We start from the raw sequence: 25,829 nt of genomic DNA, 5'->3' as shown, positions 1-25,829 counted from the left end.
CTTTCTAAACTGCTTAGAGAGGGTTGTAAAGCACTATGAAGTGGTAGAGGCATCGGTGAATAGTGGTTAGAATGTAGTATTGCAGACTGACTCTGCCTACTGCCAGCAGTTCGATCCTGACCAGCTCAAGGTTGACTCAGCCTTCCATCCTTCCGAGGTGGGTCAAAGGAGGACCCAGATTGTTGGGGGCAAGAAGGAGGCTGTAAAGCACCGTGAAGCGGGATATAAGTCTAAAGTGCTATTGCTATTGTGTGAGTGCACGACATTGCCTTTGTCATACTGAGAAAAACTAGGGGCCAACTGATGAATCTTCAGCTAGTACTTTATTCTCTTAGCATTTACTCTAATTCAGTCCTACTACCCTCTCTTAATATGGAGATTCACTAACCATATTTATCCATAACTGCATTTCCAAAAAGCGCATCTGCTAGAAACTAAATAACTGAAATAGTTGCTTTGACATGCATTTATTGATATATTTGCCGTTTCCACCCTACCCACCTCCAGTAAATGGGAGATGGTCACACAGACAACTCTGCTTTGTAGCTGCTATATATCCAGCCCTAAGTAAACTACTTTTTCCTACCTGTTTTCACATCACTGAACTATTCCAGACACAGCTCACCTGAAGCCAGACGAGCACAAAACCTTTTAAAGTACTTAAATAATTTTTTTTAACTTTCTTTCCAAAAAGGAACTTCCAAACAAACAGAGTATGGTTATTTGCTAATAAGGGCAGAATAACCAAGAAGAAAAGTGCAATTAGTATACTGGGACACTACTTTGAAGCTGGAAGGGCTCTTCAAATTCTACCATCCTCAACATTGGTTTTTCTGAAATTTAAATCCATTATTTGATACCCTGCAATCAGGAGTCACATAGGACAAAGCCATGATCTAATTCAATTTTAAGAGAAGCAGAATTTTAATTTCCAAAATTCCCCAGCCAGCCATGCAGGGGGAATTCTGGGAGTTGAAATCCACATGTCACCAAGGCTGAATAACACTTGTCTAATTTCACACGTTTTTGAAGTGACTACAGCTGAGCTGACCAACCAAGAAATGACAGCAGTGAATGTGACCTAGTGTGCAAGAGGTTGTGAACTCTGTTGCAGCATTTGGACAGCCACTGCGGAAATGGGGACGGAGGAGACAGACTTCAGATTCCATCTCTTGTCTTCGCTGTGAACAGCATCACAAAATCCTTAGGGAATTGTTTAATTAATCCACCAGCTACACCCTCTCTCTTTCAGGGATTTGCATCAACACTTCACGTGGCCAAATCATAGTTTGGTAAAAGACAAATCAAGGCGGACTAGAATTATGTTCTGAAAAGTACAACCTAAGAGCTTCCTTAGCCCAACCTTTTCCATGCAGCGCACCCCAAAAGAAGGGTCACCCCAATTCCTGAAAACTTTTAGGAGTTCTAACATGCTCCATGAGCACCGAGTGCCGAAGGAAGGATCTAGTCCCGTGATGGCGAACCTATGGCATGCAGAGCCCACTCTGTGGGCACCTCTGCTGTCACCAACTGCTCTTCTGGTTTATGGTGCGCATCCACAATCTGGTTTTTGTGGGTCCCGGAGCACCAGAAAACAGCCTGAAAACGGCCTCAACGACAACTGTTTTTAGGCTATTTTTTGAACTGCTTTTGGGCCTTTTTCAGGCAGTTTTTGGCCCCCAAAAGACTGAAAATTGGTCTGAAAATGGCCCCCAAACCAGCCTGAAAACGCCCAAAAGATGCTCCAAAAACAGACATGCGTATGTCAGCTAGCTGGTGTTTGGGTTCCCAGCACTCCGGCGCATGTTCCGATTTTGGCACTCAGTACCAAAAAGGTTCGCCATGCCTGGTCTAGTCCCAGCATCTGAAAAGGCAGCATCACAATCAGGATCGTGCCTCCTTCCGCCATGAACAGAGCCACTCCAAACGCAGGCCAAGCCACTGGCGGTTAATTTATAATTATTAGTATAATGAATTTACAAAATAAAAATACAGGCAACTGTGTTAAATTATTGTACATTGCAGCCCAGACAGGTGGATCTCATGGGGAAAGGATGGTGGGAGAGGGAGCAGAGAGGGGTGGGGCGGGGAGAAGAGGGGCACTTCTGCCTCCAATTTGGTTTAGTTACTGTAGAGGGGCAACCAGGAGAAGCTGACAGAGGTACATACGTATTTTAAGGAAACAGAAGAGAGTGTTTCTTTTAAATAAATTCATTTGCCTACATATTAAAAAAAAAACGCTGAATGCTTTTCCCAGCCAGAGGCTAAGGCCATGATTTGCAACACAGCCGAAGTAGTGAAGAGGGGAGCCGGTCCTCTTAGCTGCTGGGCAGTTTGGGTAAATATTGGAAACCTCCTCCTCCCCCCTTTCACCAACACAAACACCCCCCCTCCCCCCAATCAGCTAGCAAAACCAGACACGCTTCCAACTGGTCTCAGTTAATACCGTTTGAATTCTGGACTCTGAGCTGAGGCTATCCAGCCCCCCTGCCCAAAGGCAGTGAGCAAAGGGAGCACCACGCGGAGCAAATTGGGGTGGGGGAAACAGGGTTTGTCCTGCAAAGCCTGGGAAGCAACTCGTGATGGCTAACCTATGGCATGTGTAGCCAAAGTGGCACTTAAAGTCATGTCGCCTGGCACACGTGCTCTTGCCTCTTTATCTTCTGGGTTTCTGGTGTGTATGTATGCACAACGATCAGCTGTCCTTCACGTACACAGCAGTGACGAAAACTGGTGTGCGCATGCAGGCCAGCCAGCTGATTGTCGGGGGTGCATGCACGCCAGAACTCAGAAGTTCAGCTTTTCCGGACCACGAACCTTTCGCGTGTACAGCAGTGCCGAAAACCGGCATGCACATTTGCACCAGCCAGCTGATTGTCGGGGCTGCATGTGCATAAGAGCCTGGAAAGTTCGGCTTTTCTGGAGTGCAGCCCCGGGGAGAGCACATGGGTGCGCACGTGATAGTTTCACACGGGTGCTCCGCACCGAAAAGCTTCGCCACCACTGTCTTAGGCTGTTCAGTAGAGGCCTGGAGAGGGCGGCGCAGGGGGGTTTCAATTGAAACCCACACGTTTGGGTGGGGGCCCCATTTGGGAAAGCTGGGCTAGGAGACAGGAACTGGATAGAGAGCGGGCAGCTTTTGTACACTGGTGAAGGCACCCCCAACACCTCCAAAAGAGACGCGGCCATTTGCAATGGACAGCCACAAGATTTGGGGGGAAGGGGGGGGGGGAGCACATCTCAAGGTATCAAGAGCCAAAGCAGACCTGGGGGGTGGAAAAAAAGACAATATCGCATAGAGTGGGCTCAGGATAGGTTGGTCTATTTCTTAGGTCAGTCTTAAAATGTTCCAGGTTCCTGCACCATGCTTGTTAAGCTTCCTCCTTCTCCCAGCAATCACCTGAACTCCCCCCACCCCAGCTCAAGCTCAAGGGAGATTCCCCCACCTCCAAGGATGGGATGCTTCTGCTCCTACAAACCTGCAAGGCAGCCCTTTCCCATCTCCTTAGTTAGCTTAACCAGACCCAGATTGGGTTCTCCATATCCTTTCCCACTACTTGAAGCCATGTTCAGAAGGACGGGGTGGGAAGGATGATGCTGAGAAGCTGCCTACTTCCTCTCTGGCTTGGCTTATGCCAGAGGTCCCCAAATTTGGCCACTTTAAGACTTGTGGACTTCAACTCCCAGAATTCTCCAGCATAGCTGGCTGAGAATTCTGGGAGTTGAAGTCCACAAGTCTTAAAATGGCCAAGTTTGGGGACCTCTGGCTTATCCCTTCTCCAACTTGGCTTAGGCCATCCCTGGAGCTGAGCCCACACCCCCAAGGGGAGGCCGATCGGAGGAAAGACGTGATTCTCGACCCTCGCCCTATTCCGCCAGGGGCATTTCAAACACCCCTCTGCACTCAAGTCTCCTATTTCTTCAATGTCAGGACGGGGGCTGGAATGGGGGAAAGGGGCCTCCGAGGGGGAAGAAGCTGGGCTTAGGCTGAGGCCCCCATTGCTCTGCTCTCTCACAGACCCCTTGGTTGGTCCTCAGGGTGATGAGAGGGCCGGAGCATTTAGGGGGGCGGGGGGCAGGCTGAAGAATGTTTTTGATATCCTTTCCTTCCCCAGAGATCTGGGAGTCCCTGGTAGAGTTGGCAAGAGGTGGCAAGCAGGGCAGCAGCTGTCAGGTGCCGTCTTCCCTAAGAACTTTCTGACTTGGGGGGGGGGGGAGGGTACCGGAGGCATGGGCACGATGCCTGGCTCCTCCGGAGAGGCGTCAAAGGTGCAGATGGCGAGGAAGGGGTGGTTGTGATCAGGGTTAACTCCCTTGCCAAGAGGGCAGCCTTCTTCCTTCCTGGGAGCCCAAGGCAAGTGGCTGGGGCAAAGCGAATGGGTTGCTTGGGAGGGGATCGGAAGGTGGGAAGGGGCTTCCAGTCCCTCCCAAGTCAAGGGCGAGGACCCTTTCCCCACCCCCACCCCCCAAACAAGGCCTCAAAAGAGCAACACCTCCTCCCAGGGAGGTGTGTGCTAGCAACATGCATGTAAGGGTACTAAGAGAGGGAAGTGGGGAGGGAAAGGAAGGAAAGAAGGAAAAGGGAAGGAAGGAAAAGCAGGAAGGAAGAAAGTAAAGAGGAGGGAGGTATGGAAGGAAGGAAGGAAAGAAAAGGTGAACGAAAGGAAAGGTGAAGGAAAGAAAGAAAAGGGGAAGAAAAAAGGTGAAAGGAGGAAGGAGTGAAAGGAGGAAGGAAGGAAAAAAGAAAGGGGGAAGAAAGAAAAGGGAAGGAAGGAAAGAAAAGGGGAAGGAAGGAAAGAAAGAAAAAGGGAAGGAAGGAACGAAAAGGGGAAGGAAGGAAAGAAAGAAAAGAGGAAGGAAGGAAGGAAAGAAAGAAAAGGGGAAGGAAGGAAGGAAGCAGCCCTGGACAAGAAAAGATCACGAGGGAAGAGAGACGACCCCAGCTGTGGCTTCCTCCTGCTGCCACCCCTCCCTGCCCTAGAAAGTCTTTCGATGAATGGCCCTGGAGCCGTCTTCCTCGTATTCCTTCTTGGAGACCCACATCTTCTTGAAGGTGTCCAGCGAGGCCAGGATGGAGCCCCTGGGAGAGAAGACAGAGGAGGGTCATGGAGCCGGCCTATTGTCTTGGTCAAATAAGATAGGTCAGCGGTCTCTAACCATGGCAACTTTAAGACTTGTGCACTTCAACTCCTAGAATTCCTCAGCCACGATATGAATAAAAGGCCGACCCAAATGCTAAGTTTATTTCTTAGCAGGAAGGAGGAGCTTGTTTGTTTGTTTTTAAAAATACTAAAATTAGGTTTTGTTTTTGGGACAGCCACTCTCCTCTCTCTCTCTCTCTCTACATTTATTTTGAATCAATATCTGCTCCTTACAAAAATTCAAAATTCAGATTCTGCTGTCAGCTCCTCCAGGCCCAATGAGAGCCAATTCTGACAGCAATCTTAGGTTTGGCAATGACAACAAAAAGTAAAAGGTCTTGGCTTAACTTGAGGACAACCCAGACTGCATTCTTCTAGTGCTCAAGTCTTTACAACCCCAATCCAGTTTATTCCTCTTCCCCGATTTGAGAGTCTCTGGTTTAAGGTGTTGTGTGAACTCATCCGAGGGTGGTTTGTCTAGAAGACAGGATTCACAAACTGAACCATGAACGTGGTTTGCTGACTAATTAAGCACAACGGCCGAATTTGCAAAGGGCACTAAATGAAAAATCAAATAAACCACATTCCTGTGCAGGAAAGCTAAGTCATTATAAAACATGGCTACTATACTGGGGCTCCTGGTGGAAACCGCCTAGGGCAGTGATGGCAAACCTTTTAGACACCGAGTGTCCAAACTATGCATGCACACCTGCCCAAACTGAAAGGTGTACCCGCGCATGAATGTGCACAGGCGCAGACATGCACACAGGCATGCACAAACACATGCATGTACGGGCATGAATACATGCGCATCAGAGACCCGAGGCTACTTGGTGGATGGGTGGCGGGCATGCCAACACCCGCAGCAGGCAAGAGGTAGGATTTTTTTCTTTCGTGCGCTTCCATTTCATCGTTTGCAGGGAAACAGAAGCTCACGAAAGAAACGCCACGCAGATCTGACCTGGGGCATCGGCGTGCATGCCAGCAGAGAGGGCTATGCGTGCCTCCTTTGGCACGCGTGCCATAGGTTTGCGATCATGGGCCTAGGGAGAGGAAGGGGTACATTCTTACCCAATCCACGTTGAGTATAATCTCTCCTGAGGAGCCGAAATCTGGAAAGAAGAACACAGAAGCATGCTTAGACAGAGGGAGAGAATCAAGATCAAGTGAAGGATTAATATCAATTTATAAGGCCTTGGTAAGGTCACACTTGGAACATGGCATTCAGATTTTATCGCCACGATGTAGAAAAGTTTTTTTTTTTAGTTTTTAGTTTAGTTTTATTTGTCATTTATAGGTCGCCCTTTTCCCTGAGGGGACTCAGGGCGGCTTACAATTCGTGGGAAGGAGTGCAAGACAAAACATAAAATATGTGAATAAAATAAAATAAAACAGTAAAACACAACATTCATTCAGCATTCGGGCGGGGATGTGAAAAGATGTGGAGACTCTAGAAAGAGTGCAGAGAAGACCAACCAAGATGATTAGCGGACTGGAGGCTGAAACATGAGGAACGGTTGCAGGAACTGGGCCTTACTAGTCTGATGAAAAGAAGGACTAGGGGAGACATGATAGCAGTGTTTGGCTAAACTTTTTAGGTAAATATTTCAGGACGGAGGAAAGGGAACAGTCCCTGGGGAAACTGCCATTTTTTTTTTTTTAAGTATTTCATAGTCATAGGGATTTCAAAATTCATCCTTTCATTTTTTTTAAAAAGGGTGAGTTTACCCACGTGAATGGAATTAGAGCTAGAAGGTAGCCTTTTTCCCATCGAATTACCTTGATCTTGACATCCTTCGGAGCGAGTTTCTTCACTTCGTTGAGCAGTCGGTCCCCGAAACCTTAAGAGTTGAGAAGGCAAGATGAACACCCTGGCATTAACATTGGCATGAATGGAAGGGAAATGAATAATGGATGGATACTGAACAAGGAGAGATTCAACCTGGCCCTTTCTCTGCTTCCGACACAGAGCCCTCATCAGAGCCTTCCCCAGACTCCAGGACTGGCCCATCTTCCTCTCCAACCACCTCACTGTCCGAATCTGCTGCCAACTCCACTGGCCGCCAGCAGGCTAGAACAAATATTTCTGCTCTCTTGAACCTTGTCTGGGAAAGACGTGAAAATGACACATCTCCTTCCCAGCCATTTTGGGGGGAATTGCAGAACTAAACTCCTTTATACAGAAGTTATGGGTGCTCCATCACTGGAGGTTTTTAAGAAGAGACTGGACAGCCATTCACCTGGTATGGTATAGGGTGGCCTGCGTGAGCAAGGGTTGGACTAGAGGACCTCTAAACTACCTTCCAACTCTGTGGTTCTGTTACCTATTATTTGTTACAAGCGGAAGGTACCTCCTCCTCTATGTCCACTGAGTACCTTTGAAGAGCGTAGACCCTCCAGACAGGACAATGTTCCCAAACAGCGTCCGCCTCAGGTCCATGTCCGATTTCTGAATGGCGAACACCAACACTTCGTGGATCCCTTCGCTCTCGTCTCCTATTAGGTCCGGTTGGAAAAGCAGCTCAGGAGCTCGGAATCGGGATGGGCCAACCTGTCCCAAAAGCCACAAGGGTCAACTCGGCTTCAGCAGGACTGCTTGGCTACAACATTCATAAGCTGGCAGAAGATTCAAACACCCGCCCACCCTTACCAAATATGGCTGAATTAACCAGTCTCTGATAGGAACTCATAAAAGTGTTCTGACCCAGGCTTCCTGAGGAAGCATAAATCACAATCTTAGTCCCCCCCAAACCCTCTTTTATTTAGAGGGCTGTGAATTATGGTCATTAACAGTATGCAAGGCTTCACAAACAGTCTGTGAAGATTCCGACAGATGTCTGCTGGAGTTGCCACAGTCTTTCAGGGGAATGTTGATAAACACCCACCTTATTTCCCTTGAAACGCTGCTAGAGACCTAATTGCCAAATGCAGAGCAAGGCCAAATGTAGCACAGAGTCAAACAGAACTTTTCAGAACTTGAACTGACCAGATGAACTAATTGCTTCCTGCAAAAGTTCACGTCCCGTTTGCTCCTCTTTTATGTCTTATCGGAGGGGCCAATCATCTCAAAGCCTTACTCTCAAGTTGACCCTGTTTTCTTAATTGTTCTTGCCTTCTGGCAGCTCTGCGCATGCGCACACTGGGAACAGGATCCCATTGTTCTTCTGCCTCGCTGATGTCAGACTCCGCAGGAAGCAAATAACTACCAGATGGCCTTGGCCCCCTCTCTGCCTCTGACGCAGAGCCCTCGTCCGAGCCTTCCCCAGACTCCAGGACTAGCCCATGTTCCTCCCCAACCTCCTCACTGTCTGACTCTGCTGTCAGCTCTGCAGACAACCGGCGGAACACAACATAAAGCCTTTTTTAAAAAAATAATAATAATCATCATGCTTCTCTTGCACATCGAAACAGGAAGTTTCACATCCCAGGAGCAACGCACATCATTTAGTTCAGAAACTTACATCTAAAGTGCTTCCGTCAGGCAGCGTGTACTGCACCTTCTCTGTCTCAAGGGCTTCATCCTTCTGAGGGTTGATGGACAGGTAGCAAGCTCTCTGTAGGGAGGAAGGAAGTAGGTGAAGCTCCTGAATTGGTTCCGGAAGCCACCAGGGAGAGAAGCTCCTTCTAGGTTCTCGTAGTGAGGCAAGAGGTCAGTTAAGCCTCTCCTCCTTCACTTGACCATGGCATCGGGCAAGAACTTCAACCATCTCATACCAAAAGTCTGCTGGGGGTGCTCATCTGCATGTTCATTTTTAAACTGAACTTGGCATGGCTGGTCTAGTGAAGAGAAGGGCCAGGGGAGACAGAAGAGCATCTTCCAATATTTGGGGGGCTACCACAGAGAGGAGGGTGTCAAGCTATTCTCCAAGGCACCCAAAGGCCAGACAAGGAACAATGGATGGAAACTGACCAAGGAGAGATTCAATCTGGAAATAAAGAGAAATTTTCTGACCATGAAAACAATCAACCAACGGAACAGAAGTTTCCTTCGGAAGTTGTGGGGGTTTCATCCCTGGAGGCTTCTAAGAAGAGACTCAACTGCCATCTGTCAGAAATGCTGTAGGATCGCCTGCTTGGGGGGGTTGGACTAGATGACCTCCAAGGTCCCTGCCAACTCTGTTATTCTATGTACTTCTATGCGCTAATCAAGGAGAGATTCAACCTAGAAATGAGGAATTTTCTGACAGTGAGAACAATCAACCCATGGAACAGAAGTTGTGGGAGCTTCATCCTTGGAGGCTTTCAAGAAGAGACTGGACTGCCATCTGTCAGAAATGGTGTAGGGTCACCTGCTTGAGCAAGGGGTTGGACTAGATGACTTCATCTAGTCCAAAGGGGACTGGAGACTAAAACATATGAAAAACAGTTGCAGGAACTGGGCATGGCTAGTCCAGGGGTGACAGGATAGCAGTCTTCCAATAATTGAGGGGCTGCCACAGAGAGGAAGGAGTCAAGCTAATTTCTTAAACCCCTGAAGGCCAATGAAGGAGTGAATGAAAACGGATCAAGAGATTCAATCTAAAAATAAGGAGGAATTTTCTGACAGTGAAGGCAAACAACCCATGGAACAGAAGTTGCCTTCGGAAGTTGTGGGAGCTTCTTCCCTGGAAGCTTCCAAGAAGAGCCTGGCCTGCCATCTGTCAGAAATGGTGTTGGGTCTCCTGCTTGGACAGGGGATTGGACTAGATGACTGCCAAGGTCTTTCCTACTCTGTTAAACAGTGTGGCTCTCATCTTCCCAGTTGTGCTTTTTATGTATTTTATCTTATTTCGGGGACACCACATGCTGATTGCTGAAGAAGTCCCACTACTTAAATCAACAGGGCTGTTTGTGTTCCTTTCCACACGACGTAGCAAAGCCATTTCACCGGCAAGGAGCTCTTTGAAGCTCCCGTGGCAGGTGTTCTGCTCGCTGAAGGCAGCCGCTTTGAAAGTCAGAAGCAGCTTCTGCCTTCTTTAGCCTCTGATGGACACTTCAAAGGAGCCGCTTGCTGAACAGCGGTTTCCAAGACAAATTGGAAACCGCGGTCGCCAGTTTAACACCATCTCCAGCTGAAGCTTCCCTTCTGTGAGATGCTCAACGCTTATCAGCACACCAGGGAACCCCTGTCCCAACTGCAGTGAGGGCAAAGAGCCCCCCATAAATCCACATATATCCCCTTCCCCCTAAATCCTTCCATTCCCCACTAGACTGTCAGAGCTGAATAAGCTTCTTGGATGAGAAGCAAAACGTCTTTAAAGAAAAAACAAGGAAGTCCGGTTGCCTCCTGAAAAAAGCACCTTTGGGATAACCAGGGCCTGGATGACTGAGAATCTCCTTAGACTTTTAGCTATACAATTTGGGATGAAGACCCTTGGAATGGTGTGGGAGGAGGAATGGATTTTCAGAGGGGGAAAAATGCAGGCTACAATTAATTTAATTTAATTAACCACATTTATATGCCGCCCAATCCCGAAGGACTCCGGGCGGCTTATAAAAATAAAGAGAAAAAAAAGACACATAACGAACACATAACAAAAGAAAACGGTTTAAAATAGCAACACCACATACATTCATTCTAATCGGGGCTGGACCTCAACAGTGAGGTCAACAGCCCCAGGCCTGCCGGAACAGCCAGGATTTTACAGCTTTCCTGAAGGCCATGAGAGTGGGTATGGTCCGGATCTCTGGGGGTAGCTGATTCCAAAGAGTCGGAGGAGCCACAGCGAAGGCTCTCCTCCGGGGGCCCACCAGCTGACACTGTCTGGCTGACGGCATCTGAAGGAGGCCCAATCTGTGGGATCTTACTGGCCGCTGGGAGGTATGTGGCAGTAGGCGGTCTCGAAGATACTCTGGCCCTAAGTCATGTAGGGCTTTAAAGGTGAAAACCAACACCTTGAATTGCGTCCGGAGGCCAATTGGTAGCCAGTGCAGCTCGCGGAGGACAGGTGTAACGTGGGTGTACCTCGGTGCACCTAATATCGCTCGCGTGGCCGCATTCTGGACTAACTGCAGTCTCCAAACGCTTTTCAAGGTTAGCCCCATGTAGAGCGCATTGCAATAATCTAGTCTTGAGGTGACAAGGGCGTGAGTAACCGTTTGAAGTGCCTCCCGATCCAAATAGGGCCGCAATTGGTGTACCAGACGAACCTGGGCAAAGCCCCCCTGGTCACAGCCGATAGATGATGCTCCAGTTTCAGCTGCGAATCCAGGAGGACCCCCAAATTGTGGACCCTCTCTGAGGGGCATAAATTTTCACTCCCCAGGGTTAAGGATGGACTGTCTAAGCTATCCTTCGGGGGCAGCATCCAAAGCCACTCAGTCTTATCGGGATTGAGCACAAGTTTGTTTACCCCCATCCAGATCCTAACAGCCTCCAGGCATCAGCACATCACGTCCGCCGCTACACTGAGCTGACTTTCGTCCAAGCTCCACAGGGAAGGACTTTCGTCCGAACCCCGCAGAGAAGGTGCTCAGCGCGAGTCCGAGGCGGCTGGGGCCGGTGGTAGTTTGTTTGTTGTTTTTTTTGGGGGGGGGGGAGGTTCCTTGTTCCTTGTACAAGAACCATTTGCACTACTCAGGTGACCCCAAGGACACAGATAAACCTCCAAGTGGCCTCAAACACCCTCTAAAACAGTGTTTCTCAACCTCGGCACCTTGAAGATCAATGGACTTCAACTCCCAGAATTCTCCCACCAGTAGCCTGGCAGGGGGATTCTGGGAGTTGAAGTTCACCCATCTTCAAGCTGCCAAGGTTGAGAAACACTGCTCTAAAAGGATGTAAATGACCAGCTGTCTGCAAGGAGTATCAATCCTTCCATTCCCCACCATCCTAGTCAGAGCTGAAGAAGCTTCTTGGATGAGAAGCGAAACATCTTCAAAAGAAAAACCAGAAAGTCCAGTTGCCTCTTGAAAAAAACCACCTTTGGGACAAGCACAACTTGGATGATGGAGAATCTCTACAGACTCTCGCTGGACCTTACCTCTTTTATTGTCTTGACCACTTCAAACTCGGCCGAGGTGTGGAAGTCATAGCCCTCTTTCCGTAGTAGCAAGCGGAGGTAGCGGGATACATCCCGCCCGGCAATGTCGACCCGCATAATGGAGTGAGGCATGGCAAAGCCCTCGTAGATGGGCACTGCATGTGTTACGCCGTCGCCAGCATCGAGCACGACTCCCGTGGTGCGGCCTGTGGCATAACTGGAAGAAGGCAGAGGGAGATGGGGTAGTCAGTCCATTCGGCTAAGAAACCATGTGGACCAAGGTCTGGGCCTGACTGAAGTTTCTTTTCAGCATTGGTTATTCCTTCACATCATGAGACAATTCCTAAAAGAATGCATCTGCAACACAGGTAGTGCTCCGAGAGGTGGTAAGTCACTTCTCATCCAGCCTACTTCCACTTCCAGCAATTGGAAACGTACAGACTGACGTACTGCTTTTTCAAAAGGCAACTGGACTTTCTTGGTGTTTTCCTTGAAAATACTTCGCTTCTCATCCCAGAAGCTTCTTGGATGAGAAGCAAAGTATTTTCAAGGAAAAGAAACCAAGAAAGGCCAGGTGCATCTTTGGTACCTCAGTCTGTAAGTTTCCAAATGCTGGAAGTGGAGGTTGGCTGGATGGGAAGTGACTTACCACCTCTGGGCTTCAGTTATGGTTGACTTTGTATGTTCTGCATGATTTTTATGGCCCACAATCGCTTACACAGACACTTACAGACTGAGGACAGCTTGCATGGAGATGAAGAGAGCAGGGACGTTGAAAGTCTCAAAGAAAACTTCTGCAGCCTTTTCCCGGTTTTTGCTAGGATTTAGGGGGGCTTCTGTCAAGAGAACAGGATGCTGGAAGGAAACAGAGGGTCCACTTCAATGTCACAAAACCGATGGAATGTTTACAAACCCCTTTTCCCATCAGACATACCCCCCAGGCTCTCAAAAGGGCCCCCAATCCAGTTAAGAAGCCACTAAAATTGCAGCTGCCAACAAAAGTGTGTATAATCAAGGCGATGGTTTTCCCAGTTGCAATGGAGGCTGTGAAAGTTGGACCATAAGGAAGGCTGAGCGCCAAAGAATGGAGGCCTTTGAACGAGGGTGCTAGAGAAGACTCCTGCGAGTCCCTTGGATTACAAGGCCATCTAACCGGTCAGTCCTGGAGGAGATCAATCCTGACTGCTCTTTAGAAGGTCAAATCCTGAAGAGGAAACTCAAATCCTTTGGCCACCTAATGAGAAGGAAGGACTCACTGGGAGGCAGAGTTGACAACACAACCTGCAATCTTGGAGCTCCAGGATTACTGTTGATATCTTTGTGCCTGGACAGTCCTTTTGGACCTAAATCGTCCTGTAGAGACGGTGATAGAGAAGAGCATGTCCTGCTGATCTCAGGGTCATCGTAAAGTCCCTGATCGATCCAGGAGAAAGCTCTTTTTGCCAGCTACAAGAGAAGCAGCCATTTCAAGCTGCATAAGGTTGGGACAGACCCCTGAAATGGAAGCAGAGCAGGAGAGAGAGTGTGTTGAAACTGGTGAGATAAATTTTACTATTAGAGAGAACACCCAAAAAACTTAAAGTTAAAGTTGAAGACAGAAGAGAGTAAGCAGCGAATTAGCCTGAATTATAACTATTGTGTTATCCTTTTTTCTTTAATTTTGTTTCTTTTTTATGGAGGAATTTTTATTAATGCCTCTTACTTTTAAATTGAACTGGTCTTTTTTCTCCCCTTCTTCCTCTATTTTTCTCCATTATTTGTATTTGTGGACTAAGAATCTCTTCCTTCTGAATGCTCGGTTGGATCGGAATTGCTAAGCATTTTAAACATTTTTTTTTCCTTTCTCAAATTTGGAGCTTTAAGAGAGAGCTAAAAACAGAGGAAAAAGAAGTAACACTGCCATCTAGAGGCTGGAGGCTTGGTTACATATACTATTTCAAGGCCATTGGCTTTGCTTACCGAAAGGGATAGAGAAAATCACATCTTGTTTATACGGGTGCTCTTTTGAAGTAAAGAGAAAGCCCTGACTTGAAAGATTACACTGAATTTATTTGAAACCTAGCAAAAAGTCTTGGATGTCCTAGTGGCAGTGTTTACGACCTGGAAAAATGGTGCAATATGAAGAAGAAGAGGAAATAACTTTGCAAAGAATTATGCTAGAAATTCAAAAAGTTCTAATAAGCACAGAAAGAAAAAAACACCTAGAATACAGATTTTACAAATGGCAAGAGATATTGGACTGCACTACTACTGGAAGGATACAGGATGATGAAATGAAATGAAATTTTACAATAAAATTAAGTTAAACTTAGTTAAACTTTGAGTATTATGTATAAGACAAAGTAATAATAGTTATAGCCAAATAAATGATTAATAATGATAACAATGCATTTATATATGCTAGATTGGTCTATGGAATTTTATATAAGCTGCAAATTCGGACCATGGAGATGATATGGCAAAGCCTTTTTAAAAAAAATTAAAGATAAACAATATATAGAATAGAATACAAAAGATGTAACACCATTGGATGCGTCCAGGATGATGTAATGAAATGTCATAATATAAATTCATTTTAAATTTAGTATGTTTCAGATAAAAAGGATGTAATAGCTATATTCAATTAATGTTTAATCATAATAATTGTATGCATATATATTAGATTGATGATATGAGCAATGGAATGCACGAAAATGAGTAAGTTGACATATGAAATTAGAGAACAAGAAGATAAACAATTTTATAGTACATGGGATCTATTTAATTAGTGGTTAGATTAAAAAAAATATGGAATTGAAAATTTATTAGTGAATGTTACCAACACCCAAATAATAGAATGATTTAAAATAGGATATAAAAAAACTTATTATTGGACATGTTGAAGATGATGTAACAAATTATTATAATATAAATGAACCCATATTTAGAATACCTCTTTTAAAATGAAGAAATAATAGTGACAGTCAAACAAATGAAGTGCTATAATAATAATGTATACAAATATAATTGATTGACAATGTGACTTTATATAAAATTTAAGGGATGACTATGGAAAGGATGCACAAAAACCTTGTAACCAATCGACACACTGTACGGAATGGAAGATTTTTTTGTTACGTGTTTTATTTGTTTGCTTGTTTTAAAAAATAAAAACGTATATAAAAAAAAGAAGGAAGGACTCACTGGGAAAGAGCCTAATGCTGGGAAAAACTGAGAGCAAAAGAAGAAGGGGACAGCAGAGAAGGAGGTGGCTGGATGGAGTCACTGAAGCAGTAGGTGTGAGCTTGAATAGAGGATGGTAGAGGACAGGAAGGACTGGAGGAACATTGTCCATGGGATTGCGATGGGCCGAACACAACTTCGCAACTAACTAACAACAACAAAATTGCAGCAAAGCGAATTCTATTCACTTTTCTAAGGACATGATGTGATGTATAGCAACTGAATGTTAAGGGCCTCTCTATTAAACCACATTTTTCAAAATGTTGTGTTATCCAGGACGCTATGTTAATCGAAACAAAATTTGGAGCAAAGGGCTCCTCTGACATCTGAATCATCCAGAGACAAAACACATTACAGCAGAAGCAGGATCTAGAAAGTTCTGGAGCCCATCCCTTTACCACCAATGTGGTTTTCCATTCCTACTGGTTAGGAATTACCACCAATGTGGTTTTCCACTCCTACTGGTTAGGAAATTGCCAGAAGATCCCTACGGCTCCATTTCCTTTATCCCTGCAATATGGAGTGGGACAGTACCTTGGTACTCAACTGCTTTGAAACTCATCAAATTTGGCACTCAGCGCATTTTGACGTGGACATTTTGTCCCAGCACTCATCATTTGTTTGGTACTCTACGGACAAGCTAGAACTTGTTGGTATCAGCTGCCTGGTAACTCACTACATTACTGTTTTGGCCAGCCAGCGGATCTGGCAGCAGACTCAGTGAGGAAATTGGAGAGGAACATGGGCCAATCCTGGAGTCTGGGGAAGGCTTTGACAAGTGCTCTGAGTCAGAGGCAGAGCGGGGGCCAGGGCCATCTGACAGTTATCAGCTGCCTTCGGAATCGCATACCACTGGGGCAGAAGAACACCTAGAGCCTGTTCCCAGTGTGCACATGCGCAGGGTTGCCAGGAGAAGGTAACAGCTAAGGAACAAGGGCCAACTGGGGAGTAAAGGGACAGGTGGATGGTGAATGGCCCCTCCCATAGGGAATGAAGAGGAGCGAAAGAGGAGGGGAGTTTGCAGGAGACAATTAGTTCAGTTCATTAGAGTGAAAATCTGTTCCTGACTTATTGCCAAGTAATTGCTGCTACAGTGTGGTGTTTGGAAGATATCGGCCTGGCAGCTCTCCAAACCAGATAAAGGCCTGTAGCTGTGAAATCTCTTGAAAGACTGTTGGCCGGGACTTTGCTGGAGAGGAATTTACTCTAAAACTAAATAAAAGGGGTTTTATTGGGACGAGGAGTCAGCTTCGTGCTTTTGAGAAGCCTAGGTCAGAACAATTACAGTGGTATAATGGAGGTGTAATGAGAACCAAAACCGATGAGCATCGAACACATTCTTCCCATAAGGAATAATGTAGTGAGTTACAAGGTAGTTGAATTCAACAATTTCTAACTTGTGCATTGAGTACCAAACAAACAATGAATACTGGGACAATTTTTTTCCATCAAAATGCATTGACTACCAAATTCAATGAGTTTCAAAGCAGCTGAATACCAAGGTACCACTGTATTCCTTATGGGAAAAATGTGTTTGGTACTCATCACGCTTCCCAGAACTACTAACGATGAGTACCAAGGACCACTGTCCATGTATATCTCTTCTGCACTTTCTCCAACTGCTCTCTTGATGTACTGGATCAACAATTCATATTGCAGTGTGTGATAGTTCTCTTGGGGCACCAAGCCAACCAAAGCTGCATTATTTTTTTTATACAAAAAAGGCCTACAGGAACATGCTGGCTGGGAAATTCTGAGAGTTGAAGTCCACAAGTCTTAAAGTTGCCAAAGCTGGACAGCCCTGGGGTCATGATTCTGAGGAATTCTCCCAACTAGTTCAAGACTCTGAGACTGTTGCTTTCTCAAAGATCCTGTTTATTGGGTACATCAAATTGGCACGTTCAAATGTTAAGCCATCTCTGAATAATTCCCCTGCTTTGGAATAATTCACTGATAGATACTGGCCACCCCCCTTGGGTCACAGTTCATGTCAGCCAATCAAGCAGGTGATGAGCTTCTTCCTGCCATTGCTAGGACATGTTGAATTGACTTTGGTTCTCAGGAGACTTATTGCTGTTATCTGACAGTCTTAGGAAAACATTCTACATTCTATAAGTGTTGTTACCACCCCCACCCCCGTCCCACCTCCCCACTTCCCCGTATAAGGGTGGCAACTAAGAAATGAAGCAGAGAAAATTATGGCCTCGGCTAGAGTCTTTTTGAGAGTTGATACCTAGCCCACGTCATCATTTCTAAAAATACTGAAATTTAAAAACAAATACAGAAGGTTGCATCTCTCCACCTGAACTCATGAACGATGTATTTTACCTCTTCTGAAAATGTCTGCAACTGGTCTTTGGAATAAACGTACTGCCAGATTCTCTCCATGTCGTTCCAGTCCCGGACAATGCCATGCTCCATGGGGTACCGGATGGATAACAATCCTCGGTGTTCCTACGGAAGAAATAGAAATTGTTCTGCTACAGAGGATGGTACCCAGCAGCCAGAAGATGACTCCTCTTAGGTGAGAACAGATAATGTCCAAAATATATAACCTCTGTCTACATGGATGCAACAGAAAAGTTCAAAGGTGGCCTATTGCAAAGCACACCAAACATCTCTAAAAGGCAGAGCGTAAAATGCATATGCTCTTTTTGGATATTAGAGTTGAATAAATCATTGTCCAGCTGCTTTCTGTAGTATAAGAGCCATGGGTGGCGCAGTGGTTAGTATTGCAGGCTGACTTTGCCCACTGCCAGAGGTTTGATCCTGACAGGTTGACTCAGCCTTCCATCCATCCAAGGTAGGTAAAATGAGGACCCAGATTGTTGGGGGCAAGAGGCTGACTCTGTAAACCACTTAAGAGAGGGTTGTAAAACATTATGAGGCAGGACAGTGCCATGGTGGCATAGTGATAAAAATGCAGTATTGCAGGCTAACTCTGACCAGAGTCTGGTCTTTGATCCTGACAGGACTCAAGGTTGACTCAGCCTTCCATCCCTCCAAGTAGGTAAAATGAGGACCCAGATTGTTGGGGGCAAGAGGCTGACTCTGTAAACCACTTAGAGAGGGCTGTAATGCAATATGAAGTGGTATATAAGTCTAAGTGCTATTGCTATAAGCAAAACTCTTAATTAATACAGAGAAAAATCAAGTCAATTAGCATTTTAGGTGGGGAACAGGGTTCAAATGAAGCCTGGCAAGACTGAGTGGATTTGGGTGTTGGGGCCCTTCTGGGTCTGTACCATCTTTGGTACTGGAGTGGGTATCCCAGAGATGCTGTGGGTGGGATTTTACCTCTGCTTTCGGTCCAATGAAGAGATCTCCTTCGAGTGCTCCAGCCATAACGCGAACATGCTTCGGGCGGCCCACACTAGCAAGAAAGAGAGTGATTCATCACTCTTGCACATGAACATGTGTCAACCTTACAAGGCAGACCAGCCAGACCGAAAGCACAATTAGATGACCTAATTCAAGATTACATTAATAGAATCTTGCAAATCTAAAAGGACGATTTTCCCAGTATCTCCTTTACAGTGCAAAAAACTAGGAAAGGTTCTTGCTCCACCCGCATTCCTGTTGTGGGCCCAGCTGCCTTTTATTTAGCTGTGTTCTGGCCAGCCAGCGGCCCAGCAGAGATGGCAGAAGATTCGGACAGTGAGGAGGTTGGGGAGGAACATGGGTCAGTCCTGGAGTCTGGGGAAGGTACTGATGAGGGCTCTGTGTCGGAGGCAGAGATGGGGCCAGGGCCGTATGCCAGTTATCAGCTACCTTCAGAGTCAGACAGCAATGAGGCAGAAAAACAGCTGCAGCCTGTTCCCAGTGTGCGCATGCACAGAGTTGCCAGATGAAGCGAACAGCTAAAGAACAGGAGTAAACTTGGGAGTAAGGCCACAGGTGGACAATGTATGGCCCTCCCAGAGAACATATAAGAGGAGCAAAAGGGGAGTGGAGTTTACAGGAGACAATTAGTGCGCTTAATTGATTTGTGATTCTCCAAGACTCCTTGCCAAGTTTTGCAGATGTTGGCAGCTCTCCAAGCCAGAGAAGGTCTGTGACTGTAAATCCTCCCTTGAAAGACTTTGCTCGATGTGAATGAGCAGAATTCATAGTAAAATAATAAAAGTGGTCAAGACCAGGAGTTTGCTTCAGGCTCTTGGGAAGTCTCGGTCAGACCAAGCTGTTCCTTTAGCCTATGTCTTTTTGCCCCGTTTCCAAAGGTAATTCCCACATATTATTATACCGGAGGACCCTTTACAATTGTTCATCAACCTTAACCTCACCCAGCTCCCCTCTTGTTCCCAACTTTCTACACTTAACAACTTACGAGATGTTTTGGAGTGATACTCACTAGTTTGGGAAGCAGTACTTCGGAATCTGATCTCCAGCAAAACCAGCTTTAACTACTCCTGAACCCTGTGTGGAAAAAAAAAGCCCACTCATCAATAGCAAGGAAGAAAACATTTTGGTTCAAAACACACTGGGTAGCAGAGAAAAATTTGCCACATGTCGCTTGATGGCATAATGAAGTTGGCACTGAGGTTTTCCAGTTCCTTTTTGTATATATCACTTTTTAGATTTTTATTATATATACTGTGTGTGTGCCTGTGCGTAAATATAAATATACTTCCATATTGCATGTGAACAGAGTTGGTTCATATTAACCCAATTCACAGTAACAATATTAGTAATCTCTCTCACATTTATCAAATTTAAGTAATCCTCGTTATATTGTTTAAACCAGGGTCTCTGGAGCCAGATGTCTTTCATCCCTCTGCTGCAGCTCCATGTCTCTCAAAATATGCATCACAACCACCAATGTGCGACCTCATTTTATTGAGGCTTTCAAGTAATCTTTTTTTTCCCAGTGTTCAAAATGTTTTTGTTTACATGCTGAAATAAAAAAATTTCTCTGTAGCAGTTCATTGATTTTATAAATGCAACACACAATAGTTTTTTTATACATAGCATAAAGGTTAAAAAAATAACATTTTCCTGAAAGTAAGACCTCTCTGGATAATAAGCCCAATCGGGCTTTTGAGCCTGCTGAACAAAACTCTGTATTGGCATCAGGAAGGGCATCTGGCCATTAAAAAACTCTGCCTGCTCCATTCAGTTGCCCAGACTCCACCCTGCAAGGGATTATGGGATCATTAAAGATGTTGATGATGACTTATGTTTTATTTTTACAAGTAAAACAAACAAAATGTGAAAAAGTTATGTTTATGTACTTAACAAGGCTTATTTTAAAGTTACATTATATTAAATAACGGCATTAACTAATGTTTTTGTGCCATTGGTCAGCATAATGTATTGGTTAAACAACTGAGCTACTGATCAGGAAAACACGGAGGCATTCCTTTCAAACAGTAGTTATTCTAGACAATCCACTTCATAGTTTTCATTTGCAATACAGGAGCTAATGCTAACTCACCTTACATATAACAACTAGAGAAACCAGTTACAGATAGTCCTCAACTTACGACCACATTGAGCACAAAATCTGTGATTAAGTGAGACATATGTTAAGTGAGTTTTGCCCCATTTTATGATCTTTCTTGCCCCAGTTCTTAAGTGAATCACTTGCAGTTGATAAGTTAGTAACTTGGTTGTTAAGTGATTCTGGCTTTAAATGCTTGTCAGAAAGTCGCAAAAAGTAATCACATGATCGACGCTGCAATGGGTCATAAGTATGAACCAGTTGCCAAGCATCTGAATTTTGGTCACACGAGCATGGGGATGCTGCAAAGATCATAAGTGTGAAAAATGGTCATTAGTCACTTTTTTTAGCCGTTGTAACTTTGAACACCGACGAAGCAAAAATTGGAATTAAGATTGCTGAGAGAAATATCAACAACCTCAGATGTGCAGAAGATGCCACTCTAATGGTAGAAAGTGAAGAGGAACTAAAGAGCCTCTTGATGCGGGTGAAGGAAAGTGCAAAGGTTCGCTTGAAACTCAACGTTCAGAAAACTTAAGATCATGACATCCAGCCCTCTCAATTCCTGCCAAATAGATGGGAAAGAAATGGAGGTCATGGCAGATTTTATTTTCCTGGGCTCCAAGATCATCGCAGATGGGGACTGCAGCCAAGAAATTAAAAGAGGCTTGCCCCTGGGGAGGAAAGCAATGGCAAATCTAGACAGCAGACTGAAAAGCAGAGACATCACCCTGCCAACAAAGGTACGTATAGTCAAGGCTGTGGTTTTCCCAGTTGCAATAGATGGCTGTGAAGGTTGGACTATAAGAAAGGCTGAATGCCAAAGAACGGAGGCCTTTGAACTCTAGTGCTGGAAAAGACTCCTGCGAGTCCCTTGGACTGCAAGGCCATCCAACCAGTGAGTCCTAGAGGAGATCAACCCTCTTTAGAAGGACAGATCCTGAAGAGGAAACTCAAATCCTTTGGCCACCTAATGAGGACTCCCTGGAGAAGAGCCTCATGCTGGGAACGATGGAGAGCAAAAGAAGAATGGATGACAGAGAATGAGGTAGCTGGATGGAGTCACCGAAGCAGTCGGTGTGAGCTTTAATGGATTCCAGAGGATGGTAGAGGACAGGAAGGAACGTTGTCCATGGGGTTGCGATGGATTAGACACGACTTCGCAACTAACAACAAAACTTCAAATGGTCACTAAATGAACTGTTGTAAGTCAAGGACCACCTGTATTTATTTTCCATGCCTCTCAGTGCTATACATTATTATGCTGGCTGTCAAATTGTTACACAAACTTCCTTTTCCCTCCCACCCATTCTCCATTATCTAATAGTAGGGATTGAAACTGGGGTTTTCCCTCATATAGGACCACCATGTTATGGACCATGCTAATAAACTAGGATTTTGAATGGTTCATAATCAAAGCTCAGTAAGAGATTTGCATATAGAAAAGAACACTTCATTTGGTCATATGTGTTTAGACATACAAGACAAATTTCTTGTGTGTCCAATCACACTCAGCCCAATAAAGGATACTATTCTATTCGATAGAATAGTACTCTGGCTCGCCTGGAAAGGAGCAAAAAAAGCATCCGCAAGAAAATAGAGGAATCAACACAAACCATGGCAATTATTTAAGTAGCCACTACAATAAGAATATATTCTTAACCCAAAGAAATTAAGGACAGGAAACAGTCCTATCAGGTGGAACCCGAGAGAGTAACTGGGTAATGGCAACTACCACTGTCAAAAAATAAAATAAAATGCATGGATGAAATGAAATAGGTGGTAAGAACCATGATCAACACAGATGCCTTTTTCTCTCCCGCTTGCATTTCCTATACTGTATAGGTAGACAAAAATGCCAAACTCAGTCTGGACATCTGGTTGACTATGTGATGAATCATCATCACCATTAATAGACACTTTAAGAAGATACTTGGTTGATACCTAGGATGCTGGCAGCAACCGGTATCAACCATTAGTACCAGTCAATGGTATTTGTGATGAATTTTTGAATGTTCAGTTGACTGAGTTCCATGTTTAATGAATAAAGTATATAATAATAATAATGAAATATAATAAAAATGTATCTAGTCAATATTTGTGATACAATTTGTAAATGTTCAGTTGACTGAGTTTCATGTTTAATGAATACAAGTTAATAATCATAACAACAACCATAACAACAACACTATCAAACATCCACTTTTGGCTATCCAAGGTAAGGATTCAATAGGTACACAAAAATGCCAAACCCAACTTGAACATGTGGATGGTTATTATTATTATTATACAATTGTATCACAGTGGCCAGTTGTATCGCCGGATTTGGCATTGGTGACTACTCGGACCCCACCCAGGGGCTTAGGACGTCGTAATGTATTTTCGTAATATGCGTGCAGATCCAAGTAGTGCGGCTTTTTGCATTTGACTGATGGTGATTTTGTCAATTTTAAACTGTTTTAAATATAATTCCAGTGCTTTTGGAATAGCACCCAGTGTGCCAATTACCACTGGAATTACCACTGCTGGTTTGTGCCATAGTCGTTGAATTTCAATTTTTAAGTCCTGGTATTTTGCGATTTTTTTATATTCCTTCTCATCGACCCTGCTGTCACCTGGTATTGCAACGTCTATGATTGTAACCTTATTTTTCTCAATCAGTGTGATGTCTGGTATATTATGCGCCAGTATTTTGTCTGTTTGTTGTTGTTATTATTATTAACTTTTATTCATTAAACATGAAACTCAGCCAACTGAACCTTTAAAAATGTATCACAAATATTAATGTCAAATATATTTATTATTATGTATTCATTAAACATGAAACTCAGTCAACTGAACATTTAAAAATGTATCACAAATATTATTGATAAACGTAATAATATTTATTATTTATTCATTAAACATGAAACTCAGTCAACTGAACATTAAAAACGTATCACAAATATTAATGGCAAATATAATATTTATTATTATTTACTTTATTTATTAAACATGAAACAGTCAACTGAGCATTCAAACGTGTATCACAAACAACTGACACTGATGGTGGATACGGGTTGCTGCCAGTATCCATTATTATTATTATTAATTATCATCATTATTATTATCAACAATAACAATAAAGAAAATACTTGGTCGATCCCTGGGATGCTGGCAGCGACCCGTATCCACCATCAGTCCATGACATTCGCGGCCCATTTTTAAACCTTCCAGTTGACTTGAGTCTCACATTGAATGAAAAAAGATAATAATAATAACAACAACAACATCCACAGTCCTCCTATTTCATTCCAGGCACGAGGCTGCCCGAGTATTCCGCTGAGTAATCCCAGCCTCCACAGCGGCGGGGCTCCTCCTGCCAGGCGCCTGCCCGCCTTCCTCCCTCACCCCGCATCTTCTGACACCCGCATCCCTTTTCCACACGACCCGCAAACCAGGTTTAGGGGTCCCGCATCCTGGCTTAGCGTTGCCCCCCCCCCAGCTTCCTCCCCTCAGAGCCACTCCAGGCCAAAGCCAGCCAGGCGCCCGCGGCCTATCCGGCAGGGCTATCCGAGGCAAGGCGGGGCGGGGGCCAAGGCCGAGGCCCCACCCAGCTCCGGCACCTCATCCTACTCCTCAGCCGCCGCCGCTGCAGCTCCGCCGGGCGCGGCTCTTTTTCCCTTCAGCTTCTCTGCGGCCCTGCAGGCTTACGTTGTCAATGACGACGGGCTGGTTGGCGATGATATCGTAGGACTCCATGGCCGGGGCCGCTGGGCCTGGCCGAGCGACGACTCTGGACCCGCCCGCCTCAGCCGCTGGAGCTCCGCCGCCGGGCCCCGGGAAACCACCACCCTACCTCGGCGCACCCTAACGCGCCACTGGGCAAACAGGAGATGGACAGGCAGTATCAGCCAATCGGCGGCGGCGACACCTCAGCGGCCTCCCCGCGGACGGGCGGGACTTCCGCTCAGCGGCCCGCCGGCGATTGGCTCCTCCCGCGGCCGTGGAAGGCGGGTCTTCCGTGTCAAGTTAGATGGAGCAAACGCCGGAAAGGGAGAAGGGCGGAGGTAAATGATGTCATGGTCCGTTCTTAAAGGGACAGCGCTGTATATTTTTATGGTAGGGGAGACTTTGGGCTTTCCCTCAGCGGATGAAAGAAGTGGGGGGGGGGGTGGACTCGGCAGGCAAAGGAATGGGATGGAGGCTTGAGGGGGAAAGGGAGGAGATTTAACAGATGAATAGACTGGGTCTATGACCCCTGAAGGTCATCTAGTCCAACCCCTTCGCCCGAGCAGGGCTCACTACACCATTTCTGGCAGATGGCAGTCCAGTCTCTTCTTGAAAGCCTCCAGGGATGAAGCTCCCACAACTTCCAAAGGCAACTTCTGTTCCATTGAATATAAAATACCAGAGTTGGAAGGGACCTCAGGGATCATCTAGTCCAACCCCACCTGAGCAGGAGACCCTGCACCATTTCTGGCAGATGGCAGTCCAGTCTCTTCTTGAAATCCCTCAGTAATGAAGCTCCCACAACTTCTGAAGCCAACTTCTGTTCCATGGGTTGATTGCTCTCACTGTCAGACATTTTCTCCTTATTTCTAGGTTAGGAATGCTAATGAAAATACCTAATAAGGCAATGAAACTGAAAGGAATCGTGGCAAAGGCCCAAGATTACTTCCCCAACATCCTTTCCCATCACTCCCAACCAGCAGGTGAGTTGTGAGTCCCTAATGAAGGCAGGTGGGCTTAAGCCCTTTGGGTTCACTGGTTGCATTACTTGGATGATCAAGCTTGTCTTGCAAACCCCTTGGATTTCTGCATGAAGCTCATGGATTCCTCCATCCATGATGTCTATGAAGAATCTCAGTCATCTAAGTTGTGGTCGTCCCAAACGTGCTTTTTCAGGAAGCAACTGGCCTTTCGTGTTTTGTTTTGTTTTTTGAAGACATTTCGTTTCTCATCCAAGAAGCTTCATTAGCTCTGATTGGATGGGGGCGGGGAATGGAAGGATTGATATGCCTTTAGTTGCTCAAATGGTATGGGGTCTCCTGCTTGGGATGGGGAGCGGGTGACCTACAAGGT

At 45.4% G+C, this 25,829-nt stretch overlaps 1 protein-coding gene across 1 annotated transcript; it reads right to left on the bottom strand.

The window, feature by feature from the left end:
- Positions 1-1,937: 1,937 nt before the first annotated feature.
- Positions 1,938-24,614, bottom strand: ACTR1B (actin related protein 1B). Its single transcript, XM_014068222.2, has 11 exons — positions 24,459-24,614; positions 19,677-19,741; positions 18,623-18,698; positions 17,654-17,779; positions 12,834-12,958; positions 12,104-12,320; positions 8,603-8,695; positions 7,518-7,692; positions 6,921-6,982; positions 6,213-6,253; positions 1,938-5,080 (listed from the first exon to the last, which is right to left on the bottom strand). The coding sequence occupies exons 1-11, from the start codon at positions 24,504-24,506 to the stop codon at positions 4,978-4,980; spliced, it is 1,131 nt and encodes a 376-aa protein (XP_013923697.1). The 5' UTR covers positions 24,507-24,614; the 3' UTR covers positions 1,938-4,977.
- Positions 24,615-25,829: the final 1,215 nt, after the last annotated feature.

Source organism: Thamnophis sirtalis, unplaced genomic scaffold (assembly GCF_051295495.1).
Source record: "Thamnophis sirtalis isolate CommonGarterSnake01/CBP01778 unplaced genomic scaffold, rThaSir2_p1.2 scaffold_2, whole genome shotgun sequence".
NCBI classification, from domain to species: Eukaryota; Metazoa; Chordata; class Lepidosauria; order Squamata; family Natricidae; genus Thamnophis; species Thamnophis sirtalis.
This window is presented reverse-complemented; position numbering and strand designations above follow the sequence as displayed.

What these genes read in the sequence shown, in the direction of transcription:
- ACTR1B (XM_014068222.2), bottom strand. Translation starts at nt 24,506, where the DNA reads ATGGAGTCCTACGATATCATCGCCAACCAGCCCGTCGTCATTGACAAC. An exon ending in TGGTCAAGACAATAAAAGAG is followed by an intron (nt 8,696 to 12,103) that starts GTAAGGTCCAGC and finishes TCCTCCCTACAG; the next exon opens with AGAGCTTGCTACCTGTCCAT. An exon ending in AGGGTCTACGCTCTTCAAAG is followed by an intron (nt 6,983 to 7,517) that starts GTACTCAGTGGA and finishes TCAACTCTTAAG; the next exon opens with GTTTCGGGGACCGACTGCTC.